Below are 12574 nucleotides of genomic sequence, written 5' to 3' on the forward strand. Positions count from 1 at the left end.
CTCTGTATCACTAAATCTCTTTCGTGAGTTAAAAACACCAATACAGGTTTTTAGGTGACATTTCCATCTGTAGACTTCTGGCAACATCCTATCAAAAGTGGACACGGACACAGAAATCTAGAGTATAATGCTACATCAGTGGTGTGCTCAGAAACCAGCTCTCCAAAAACACAAGATAAAATTTAAAATGCCCTTATTTCTAGAGCTTGCTGGCTCCTGTGATAGAAATACTCCCACCATGGCTGATTTCAAGCTGCTGGGTCTGGAACACACCACACAGGGAATTCCTGAGTATTAAACAATTGATCCTAATGTACCAGTCAAAGGCAGCTCCAAGCACCATTGGTAGTACAAGGAGACCTAGAAATAATCAAGGTCAACACACTCTTTTAGAAGAGGAAACTGAGGCTCAAAGAGAGTAAATTAAATGATTTGCCTCAAATTCACTCAGGGGCTGAGTGGGTTTTAAAACACAGGAGTCTACCTCAACTATCTCTATAAACTAACTTCGTAAGTGTTATGTGTTAGAAATAGTCAGTGGTCTCCATATTATTGAAGGGAGAGTATTCCTTCTTGAAAACCAGCAGCAACGATACGAGGGACCCTGTCAGAAATGCATATCCTTGGTCTCTACCCCAGGCCTGGTGACTCAGTATCTCTTGGGCCCAGAAATCTGTGCTTCAACAAGCTCTCTGAGTGGTATAGACCAAAGAGAAAATATCTTCCTTAAGCCCATCAATATTTTTTATAAGTGAGATTCCAGTACAAGTCAGAGATCGTAGCTATCCTTTTTCCTATCAGCATCTATGAATAGATACTTCTTCAGAAGCTTTTAACATAAAGTCCACAAACTTTCACATTTTCAAAAGTCCTTACATTTCAAAATAGTTTAGGTTTTTCTAACAACCACAGGAAAAAGTTGAGTTATTTATCTTCAAGTCCAACTCCAACCTTTCACAGACCAAAACCTAACATATATTTATATGTTTTAGCCCTGGCACATTCCTTTTGTTTAAATAACTACTTTTTAAGTAAATATTTATTTTTCCAAGTTTTGCCTTACCTCCTTCACAAATCAAGGTAGGCAGTGGCAACAGCACCCCTCCCCTGCCCACCGTAATCCACATTGATTACTTTGTCAGTGATTACAGATTTAGGTATTTGTGTTTCAGTTTTTCAGGCACTTCCTGGTGTTTTGATATTTGTTCCCAATCTTAAAATCCAGAACAAAGACAAATAAATACCGTCCACTTTGTTTTCCTCTTTCAGTATTTTAGAGGTTGGAAAATTTACAAAATAAATATCCTCTCAACCTTCTTATGAAAGCATTGCAAAAGAGAAGAAGAAAAATTGAGTAATAGTTTCCCCAAATTTAAAAATACCCAGCTAAGGCATATTCAAGTGACAAATAGTAACACTGATATTACTTTAAAAATAATCAGATAACAATCTAAAAATACAGGTCCATGAATCTTAATTCTTTATCCATTATTAATTTCATTTGCAGGGCGAACCTAAATATGTTTATTCTATGTGCACAGAAATAAGAGTGTTAATAACCTAAGTGTTGGTAGATAAGAGATTAACAAAAACATTTCCAAAGGGCGTTTAATCACTACCGCATTCCCCAGCAAATCCAAAACAACTTGCCGAGTATGGCTCTTGGCCTTGGTGGGAAAGAGCTTCACTGGAGGTGGAAGGAGATGTTTTCAAGGAAAGCGGAGTATTAGTTTTATGATTCCCAATTACCTGGTCCTGGCTGAACTTATATTTACCAAGAACTGGCCAGAAAAACTCTGCAACACGGGAGGTCATCATCCTGAAATCTACCACTTCAAAATTTTTGAGAGTCCCTTTGCTAACACTTCTCCAAAAAAGCAGCTACCTTTACGAGATTCACCACTGTTTCTGCCAGCCACGTCAGGTCCGAAGGCCCAACTAATGTTTGCTCATGGTCTTTTGGGTCAATACCTACCTATCTGCCCCGCTGTCCCAGGTTTGCCTGCTCAGGAACCTCCCCTCCCCCAACAAAAAGTATGCAAATCCAGAGCTCCTTGAGCTCGACTTAGAGCTCAAATTTAAGTCCCATTTAGTAGAGTCTTCCTCACTGAAGCACCAATACAGGGGAATATGAGTGCAAACCCGAGTCCTGCGTGGCCGGAGCGCACAGGAGACGGTGTGGGGTGGGACACGGCGCAGGGAGCCAAGGGGCACTTACGGTTGGCACAGCTTGATTAGGTCCTGGTCAGTGGTGCCTGGTGGAAGGCCTCGAATGTACAGGTTGGTTTTACTCAACTGTTCCCCGCTGCTGTTGCTGCTGCTGTTGTTGCTGCTGCTGTTTGTGCTGGGGCTGGGAGGAGCCATGGGGTGGGGAGCTGGTGCATAGGACTGCTGGAAACAGAAAAGGCTGTTATTGGAAAAACAGAGCCAGCACGGAAATACAGGCCAGCAGCACACCTTGAAAGCAAGACAAGTTTCTCGGCCTCTCTGACCCACACATGCACACACATCTTTTATCCCCGCCCTATGTACTTCTGAGAACATCACTTGCTCCCCTGCTCCCACCCTGGACCTGCATTTGGATCCGTGTGTTAGCCATAAATGGGACAAAAAGAAGCTCCCAGGTGCTCCTGCCAGCAGCATATGGCTTCTGAGCTAGTCTGCTGTGATTCTCCTTAGACCTGTAAAGTAGCCTGGTACCTCCCTCCCTGTTAGAAGAACATAGTTCCTTCACTTTTGGCACCAAAGCCCTGCTCCTAGTTCACTTCAACAGCCCACACCTTTGCTTTGTCTCTACTCCCTGTTCCCTCCTCTCCGATAAAACAAAACACAGAAAGACACCCTTCCCTCCTATGACTGTCTTCACCATCATTCTCCAGCAAAATTCCTGATACACAGACAGAACTCGCTCTATAGTGAATCTGTCAATGAACAGATGGATGGATGAATCTATCTTACCTCTTTTTCCCACTCCCAAATCTGCTTCTTCATGGTGAACACCCTTTGTTTGCAATACTGACCCACCAACCTCTCACGACAGTCAAGATTCCCTTTAAATCTCAAGCTAGGCAGCCTTGCCAACTTGGAGGGCATATTCTTTGCTGTGGGACCCTTCGTGTTAATTATATCACACAACCTCCATTGTTCACTGCAGGATAGTAACAGCATGCTTGTCCTTTACCCACCAGATTCTAGTAGCACCCATTCTCCAGTTGTGACAACCAAAAATGTCTCTGCACCCTGTCAGGTGTCCCCTGACAGGGAGAGTGGGGAATATCCCCCAGTAAAGAACTACCATTCTAACCTGTCAAACTAGTTTATAATAAAATAAAAAGATAAAATGATCCCCAGCAACTTAGAATATACAGGATAAGGGTTTTAGAACTCTACATGCCAGAATTAGTAGATATATTACTCTTTATGTATTATTTCTTTGTCCCATAGGCAAATCTTCAGAAGTTCTAAAATTGCACTACCTGGGTTTGCATCCTGCTGTGTCTCTTACCGACTGTGTGACCTTTGGATGGTGCCTTAGCCTCTCTGGGACTCAACATTCTCATTCATATGAGGAGGATAAAAATAGTACTCTCAATAGTATGGCACAAGGTGTCTATGAAAACTTAATGAGCTCCTGTAACAAAATGATTCCTGGAAATTAGTGATGCACAATAAAATGCTAGCAATAATAAAAATGCAAGAATAATAATAATGGCAATATTTGTAGTTCTTATTTGTCTGGCCAGTGGTATTAGTCTGTATAACTATCCCAGATATTCTCCAATGTAACCTACAATGTTACCTAAAGGCACAATGAACACATTTGTCAAGATTCCAGTGGGGAAATGTTTAGCCAAGTTTTAACCTGAAGACACATTAGCTGTTTTATCAGGGGTTGGAAGGTGCATACTTATCAAACAGCAAGTAGGTGCTTAATAAATACTTGGGCTATATTGTACATAATAAATAAGTGAGTGAACACAACACTTAGCCCCCAGTGACAAGAGGCCAAGTTTTAGCAGTAGCCAGCCTTGTTTCTTGCTATAATAGTCTGTTTTACACCTTCCAGAATTATCGGATTTGTCCCAGTCCCTATTTTCACCCAGCTATGACAAAGCTTCTTAGACACAGTTATGTCAAATGAAACTCATTATCTCTGCTTTCTCATCTCCCAATTCCCCACCCCAGTCACCCAGCACAACGACCCCATTTCTTTTGGTCTTGCTGACGTTCATCAATCCCCATGCTAGAACCCTCGGTATTAGCTTCATCTGTTCCTTGATTTTAGATCTCAAAATAAAGTCAGTTACCAAAATCTCTGAAAGGTTGTTAGAAGCGTCCTTGTCTCTGAATTCCCATGGCTTCCTAGGCCAGGCTCTGGTCCACCTTGCAGACCCATCAGATCTATCCTCTGAACCCTTTTTCCTCTTGCTCTCCTCTTAGGGAGGAAAGTGAGGGAGAGCAGAAGACAGAATGCTCACGTGCAAACGCAAACTGGTCAAGAGTGTCCTGGGCAGTTTCTTTAAGGAATGGGGAGAGGGGACAGTAGACATGAGAGGAGCAAATCCTAGAGCCTCCTTCTTTAAAATAAACACTCCTAAACCATTTCTCAGGCATTACCTCTTTTGTTACCAACATTCTTAACATGGAATTTTACAACAAATCACAAAGGAGAATTTTCTGTCCCCACTGTTTGAATAAAATGAAATACATCTATTGCCTTTAGGAATTTAATATCTGCAAAAAACTGCATGAAGTTTCTTGGCTGGCATGAAAAACTATTCCTCCTTAATCTAAGAATTCTGTTTTGGGGTGCCTGGGTGGCTCAGTCGAATAAGCATCTGACTCTTGATTCCTGCTCAGGTCATGATCTCAGGGTCCTGGGGTAGAGCCCGGGATGTGGCTCTGTGCTCAGCACTCGTCTAATTATCCTTCCCCTCTGCTTCCCCCACCAGCCCCCCACCACCCACATTTGTGCACCCACTCTCTTTCTCTCAAATAAATAAATAAATTCTTTTAAAAAATTCCATTTCACTCCTTGGACGCCCCATGACACTTAAGCTGTAGTTCTTAATAAGCCCTGCACTTAGTAGGTCTTCAACAAATCCTTGTTACAGCAGCTTTTTGTCTCGCATCTCCCAATGGGGCAGATGGGATTTATCTTTTATTTCCATTATGTGCTTTATTCTCTTAAATTTCCCAGAGCTTTTTAAAAGCTGTTTGTTACCACTTTCACCTCCCCTCTCCCTAAATTCTTTGAATTCCATTCTGTACTCAGGGTTCTTTTAAAATAAGGCTTTGTTTAAAGCAGCTTTTCCCACTGCACAGCTTTTAAAACTACTAGGGAGCCAAAAAAAAAAAAAAAAAAAGTCTTCAGCTCTATGTATCATAGATCTGATGGACCGGCATAGACTTTGAGTCCCTGACTGATCAAATAAGAAAGCATCCTTTACAGGTTGTTCAATGTGTATTTACTTACTTCTCCCCTCCCCGCCCTCCCATCGTCTTTGTAAGCATTTCCATAGCCAGAAATACCATTCAGTAAATTGCATGGTGCCTAAAACAATAAATATGCCCTCCAAAGTGCCCCACGCATTCACCAGGATAAAATAAATAAATTAACAAAACAGTCAAAAGCAAATCAAAGTTGTGATGACCATAGGGAACTTGTATGCATGGGAGTGAGGTATGTGATTTATAAATAGAGATAGTACCACCAGGCTGTTGCAGAGAAATGATGTATTCCAAAAGCCCTTTGAAAAGAATACACAATCAAACGTGATTTTCTCTGTCATATTCCTGTTTGTGAGTTCTAGAAGTTCTGCAGAAAGAGGTAGACTTTTCCAGCGTTACTGAGCCAATCAACCCACAGATTTTAACACCTAGTGCCCATCTCTCCCTAATCCTTAATATTTCATTTATTCTTTGATGATATACTGAATGATTCAGGTAGCAGCCTGCATTGTAAATCATTCTTTGGTGTTAAGAATTATAAATTCCCTCCTCTCCACCCACTTTCCAAATACACATCCTTTAATCAACAAAACATTGGCAGAAGGTTCCCATAATGTCTGACAAATGCAAAGGCCTAAATGAATTAATTTGTGAAAAGCAAAAAGCAATGTTGTATGCTCTGGTGCCAAAGACAAATGACCAAACTACAGCATCTCAAAAAAAAAAAAAAAAAAAAAAAAAAAAAAGGCAATAATCTTTAGAGGTTAATGGGTCACAGCAACCACTTTCCTAATTAAAAGCGGCTCTGATACTTTTCTCAATTCTTTTGTCTTCAGATGGAGTTGGGATTTTATCACTGATTAGGTTTTAAATCATTTTGAGGCACTAAAGAAGAAATTCAAAAATGTTAGTAACCAAAAGAATTTATTTTCCCTCAGATAAAACCGACTTTGCTATATTGCTCAAAGTCACACTTTATAAATCCTATTTAGGAGCAGTGAGGACTTACAGTGGGGGTTACCCAGCACCGTATTGCTGCGTTGTAGCAGGGCCCGGAGCTGTTACGAATTTGCAGTGTCAGCTTAAATACAACCAGTCCAAACGGCACATTTTCAGAAGAGGGCCTTCAGATGGCACTCAATTGAAGGAGGGAGATCGGATTTCTCTCTCGAACCTGCACATGCTTGGCAAGGACACAGGTTTCCCTCAGATGTTTATTCACAGCAGCATGGGTGGGAGGGTCTGTTAGGTGTCAGGGGCTGGGGCTGAAAGCCCTCTGAACCACACGTTGGAGCCGCCACATCAGTGGATCAGGGCCAGTGTCCTCTTTGGGAAATTAAATAAAATGTCTTGACATCCATTTTGGAAGATAACGATTCTAATAATTACAGGTAGCATTTGCAGTGTGCTTCCTAAGCATTTTATGTAACAGCCCAATGAGGCAAATAAAACGTTTCTCATTCACAAATGGGAAAATGCAAGTGCAAAATGGGCAGATGACCTTCTCAAGGTCACGGAGCTGGAGCCCCAATTTGAACTTAGGAAGTTTGACTCCAGAAGCCACGCAGTCCCCACCTCCACATTCTAGAACTTCACGTATTAATGATATGGGCACCAATAAACCCAGTGGCTTTCTGACCGTGAACTTGGGAGGATGCCACTGACAGAGGCTCTGGTGCATCCAAGTACAAGGTGGAGACAAAGAAGGAGGAGGATAAACAGCACACAGTCAAAATGGAGGTGAATAAGCCTTTTCCTCTCTTGGAATTTACATGAAGTCCATTTTAAAATTTAATTTCAAAGGGGAAGTGACCATCACAAGCAAGCATGTTATGAGTTTTTCAAATAATGTCAAGCAAGTGGGTTCATTCGTCAAGATTCATGGTGTGTTATTTGATAACAGGAAAATGAACTGGCTTGTAGATCATCCTAAACAGCTGATTCATTTAGTGTGCTTTGTTAATATGCCTCATTTTTCAAGTTTGAAAAGTGAGTCAACCGGGTCCTCCTACATTCTTACAAAATGTGTGATTTGTGTGTGTAGGTCTGGAGGGAGGTTCATTGTGTTTTTCAACCCCTACGTATTTTGGAGGTAAAATGGACATGAAGAATATGAGTTATAGCTTTGTTTGTTTTCCCCCTTTTTTGTGTTTTAACAGAAAGCATTTGATATATCCAAATAAATGCTGCTCACATATCAATAGGGTAAAGCAAATCACTAAAAATCATCTTTCATACAGTGTCAAACATATTAGATGAAAAAAAGGCAGGGCTGTAATACACGCACTTACTATCTAGTTCATTTGAAACCAGAGTTCTCAAACTTGTCACTATTGACATTTTGGACAAGATAATTCCTTGTTGGAGGGGATTGCCCTGTGCATTATAGGATATTTAACAGCACCCCTGTCCTTTACTACTAGATGACAGGGGCACTACCATCCCCCCAAGTTGTGGTCACCAAAAATGTTTCCAGATATTGTCAAATGCCCCATTGAGGGGTAAAAGTGTTCAGTGGCCTACAACCCACTTCACTGAAAAACCCCTTCACCCACCGAAGTTCAACTTCTTACCCCCAAGTATATATGGTGTTCGACTCCCCATGCCTCTACCCTCAGGAACGAAGATGCTGGTATGCCAGATATCATCTGCAACAGACTAGGTCTGAAACATACTTCTTCCTCTTATTGAAAACATAACTCTTTCACAAAGAGAATTTTAAATATTTTTTTTGCATGCAATTCCCCTTGGCTGGGAATCAGAGGGCCTCAATGCCACACTGCAGTCAATTCTATTCCCAGCATTTGGTTGCTGGCAGGATCCTGAAGCAGTTGGTCTGGTGGTTTTTCGGAGTAGCCTTGGACTCCATCACACAGCAGTCTGTTTTGCTGATGGTCTCCCCAATTTGTTTTTATTCATCTCCAGTGCAATAGAATTTGTACTCTTTTATCCACTCAAGGGTAAAGCCCTGGATAAAGTCTCCCATGGGACTGACATGCCAAGTCTTTTACTATCCAAAAATGAATACAAACCACATTCCTGTCTTAAATCATACATTATTTAGCCTGTTCGTACACATGCAATCCATTGCTCGGTGGATCACAGTGCTGCAAGCTATTGAATTCCTCTCCCAGACAGTGTAATTTCCACATAGCCTTCCTTCTGCAGACCTCTCCTCTAGTGTGAACACAACACGAGCAAGTAGACATGGCAAGAACTGTCGCAGTCCCTGGAGTGCCTATAATAATCTCAGATGAGGGTGCGTATGAATTTTGTCCACGTGTGCAAGAATAAATGCAGCTAAATGAATATCCGAGGCAATATGTGCGATTTGAGCCATGGTCGCATGAACCATATATATGATAGCTTTGCAATTTTATGCTAGACAATTGCCCGACCGTTACATAGAATATGATTATATAAAACAATTGTTTCAATTACACATTTTAGAATAGAGTTTGGTGAAAATCTGCCCCACTTCTCTTTTCCTACCCACAGATCAGATACGGAAATGAGCAATAAAGGACAAGACTCCTCACAAAAGGCAATCACTTGCACATCCTCTGTCAAGGGGTCTTAGTAATAGCCACTGTCAATAGTGGTAACCTTCTGTTTAAGACCTCCACATTGCCCTCCTGGAATCCTGCTCTACCACTAACTAGGCACTTAAACCTCTAGTCATGAGTAGAACAGGAATTGCGATGATCTCACCTGGTAAGACTGCCATGAGGCTTTAATATATAAATTACATATTAAGTATTTAGCACAGTGCCTGGCACAGAGTCAATACTCAATAAATACTTGTTGATCTTCTTATTTTCATCAGCATCATCATGACACAGATCCTTAAAAGAAACACTACTCTCTCAATCCCAGTTGGAGTAATGTATCTTGAAGGAGTTGCTGCAAGAGTCAATGGTTTATTTTTTTTAAGCAAAGGAGCCACTGTTCTTGAGAGGAAACTATGTCACTAGAACTGTGGTTTGTCATTTTCCTCAAGAATCAAAAAGTAGTAACTGAGCACTAATGAAACAATCACTGTGGATTGAATGACTAATTAGTTTCGAGGTATTTACAAATCACTACTGAGGTTTTATTAAAATTCTGTTAGGAGGAGATTCACTTTTGCAGTAAATATTAGTTTTTAAAAACCTCAGCAGATTGCATAATCACACGTTGCTCTGTGCTATTTACAAATAGGATTAATCTAAAGTCATTGAATTCCATTCAGAGGTTTGGATATTAAATGACATTTTAAAATTCATGGTACTTGGAAACACAAGTAAACTAGTTATTGTTCATTTCAAGCACCTATAAACCAATTCATTAACAAATTTATAAGCTAGAGAAGAGTGGCTGCCATAAATGATGCCAATGGCCTTTATAAAGATTGCTTAGTCCTCCACATGCCGATGACATCTGGCCTTTGCTCCCATCCATCTTGTAATTTGGCCAACTCTTGATCTCTTTAAGGAAAAATAAGCAAAATTAAACACATTTCAAAATTTGAGGAACTTAAGGCATTCGTTTAAAGTTCAAGTCTACACTTAGAAAATAACCCCGACAGCTCATGATCCCAATATTAATAAGGACTAATTCCTCATCCAACGGAAAAAGAAAAAAAGCCATGATTGGCACCCAAGGTAGAGATTACAATGTCATCTATGCTATGAACAGTAATTGTTAGAATTCCCCAGAAATATCGAAAGTGGCCATAATCCTGGGATGGGACCTCTGTTCTCTTTCTCCTGGGTATATCTCAGAGATCAATTCAAATACTTGCTTTTGTAGTGGGCTAGAATCACTGGGAAAAGACTGAAAACCCAGAACCAGTCATCATAACTTCTTGTGGAGATCTCTCCACAAGATCTCTGGGAGAGCCAATGGTCAGCATCTCAATTCCAAATGTGATCAGAGATAAAGAGGAGATCTTGCAAAGAGCCAAAGAATTACACTTGAGTCACATTCTTATACCTAATAAGATATGTTTATTTAATTATTTAATTATTTAATAAATTAATATATTTTATTATTTAAGTTTAGTTTTTTCCCCATAATCTGATTTTGAGTTTAGTTTAGTTTTTTCCCCATAATCTCATTTTGAGTTGTTTCCTGGTTTTTTTTTTGTAATATTCTATGTTTCCTAATCCAACAATCAGTAATATTGTCAACAGGTAGTTGCCCTAGCTTTGTGACGTATGCTACCCTAAACAGAATGAAGACCAGCAGATGCAGCTTACAGGACACCACTGTAAGATGATAAGATGTGTTTCCCTAGCACTTTATTGAGACTAAATGAACACTTGGAAAGTTTTCTTCTTCAGCCATAAAAACAGATATAATGAGCCATTTCTACTCAGTTGACTAATTTCCATGTTAACCAAAACTATTACTGACTTGGTTACTAGTAGCTAATGGGTGATAAAAATGAAGCATTTTTTCTCAAACTATGTGTAACAAAAAATTACAACCAATAATGGAGGGTCAATCAGAATACCAAATGGTATTATGACTTTTTTGGTGACTCTGTCCAATTAGACCAGATTTTGCTTTTTGCTTTTTCTGAAAGTAAATCTATGTTGACTTAGGAGCAATGTGATAATAGCATAAAGAGCAAGTGCAGTAAAATCTGATTCCTTTTTTTTTTTTTAAGATTTTATTTATTTATTTGACAGAGAGAAAGAGATCACAAGTAGGCTGAGAGACAGGGAGAGAGAGAGGCAGAAGCAGGCTCCCTGCTGAGTAGAGAGCCCAATGCGCGGCTCGATCCCAGGACCCTGAGATCATGACATGAGCCGAAGACTGATAGGCTTACCCCACTGAGCCACCCAGGTACCCCAAAATCTGATTTCTTTATTGAGGCTTTCATTCCAGGTACATAATGTCTCTCTAACCCCTATCTAACCCTGTTTTGCTCTACTTCCCTCCTGCCATACCATAGTGACATCTGCATTTATACCTTATTTTGTCTTCCTCCCTTCACTTGGAATGCCTGGGCTGCATTCTTTTGCCTTTCTCCAAGGTGACTCTAAAGTGTGTCCTACAAACTGGGGACTTTTGAGAACAAAATTGATAATTATACCAGGACACAAGGTATAAATAGAGACTGTCCAAAGAAACTTGGAACATATGATCATCCTATGATTATTTTCTATTTACCTGAATCTCGCACATTCCTCTAGAGTCACCTCCTCAAGTTTCACTCCATATCATAGCATTATCCTTTTATTACTTTAAGCCTATTTCATTTATGCCTCTTTTTTAGTTTCTAGTAATTAAATATCTGCAAAAGATTATAAAATAATTAACAACAATAGCATGACTAATGTTCATCGAACATATACTTAAAAAAAAAAAAGAAAACATACACTATATGCCAGGCATTGTTCTAAGAATTTCATATTGATTTATTTGGATGATCTCAGAACTTTTGGAAGTAGCTATTATTACCACCCCGATAACAAAGATGAGAATACAGAGATTCGAGGAATTTAAATGACTCTTCAAGGTTGTTCAGCTACTCTGTGGCAAATTCAGAACCCAAAGCAAGGCAGTCTCCACTCCAGTTAACTCCAGATTGAACTCTAAGTATGTGCAGTCCAAGATGGCACCCACTAGTTACAAGTAGCTAATTAAATTTAAATATAATTAATGTAAATTAATTAAAATCAAAAAGTTCAGTTCCTCAGTCACACTAGTCATGTTACAAATGTTCAAAAACACATGACTACTAACCTCTATATTAGACGGGAAGACACAGAACATCTACACCATCACATAGCGTTCTACCGAATAGAACTGATGTAGACCATTCCTACAGACACAAAGCAGCATCTCCCCAGAATACACCACACAACTGCAGGGCTTAAATGTGCTGAGTTAAATAATGCTCATGATCTCTATGCATGTATTCTGAGTGTATTAATTGCAATTAATTGCATAGGGTTTTGTTAAGTGCAACTAATCTCCTTTCAGTACAGACTATATTTAAGTTTTTTTCTCCTTCAGGAGTCGGTCTATTTTGGCATATAAAATCTCTCTTTCAACTTATACCTCACTTAGCCTAAAGTGGAAATTATTAAAAAAGCAAACTCCATAAAGTAAAATATAATCTGTGAGAAGC

At 39.7% G+C, this 12574-nt stretch overlaps 1 protein-coding gene across 12 annotated transcripts in view; it reads right to left on the reverse strand.

Annotated features, from left to right (window-relative positions):
- The window catches only part of RBMS3 (RNA binding motif single stranded interacting protein 3), a 712557-nt gene that overhangs the window by 559368 nt on the left and 140615 nt on the right, over positions 1 to 12574 (reverse strand). For 9 of the 12 annotated variants that reach the window (XM_032359695.1, XM_032359728.1, XM_032359720.1 and 6 more), the window contains one exon: positions 2219 to 2391. In XM_032359695.1, the coding sequence (XP_032215586.1) occupies positions 2219 to 2391 (173 nt within the window). The remainder of the gene's footprint in view (positions 1 to 2218; positions 2392 to 12574) is intronic. The other 3 variants (XM_032359702.1, XM_032359753.1, XM_032359717.1) reach the window with 1 other exon arrangement.

The sequence above is a fragment of the Mustela erminea genome, chromosome 1, assembly GCF_009829155.1.
Source record: "Mustela erminea isolate mMusErm1 chromosome 1, mMusErm1.Pri, whole genome shotgun sequence".
Lineage (NCBI taxonomy): Eukaryota > Metazoa > Chordata > Mammalia > Carnivora > Mustelidae > Mustela > Mustela erminea.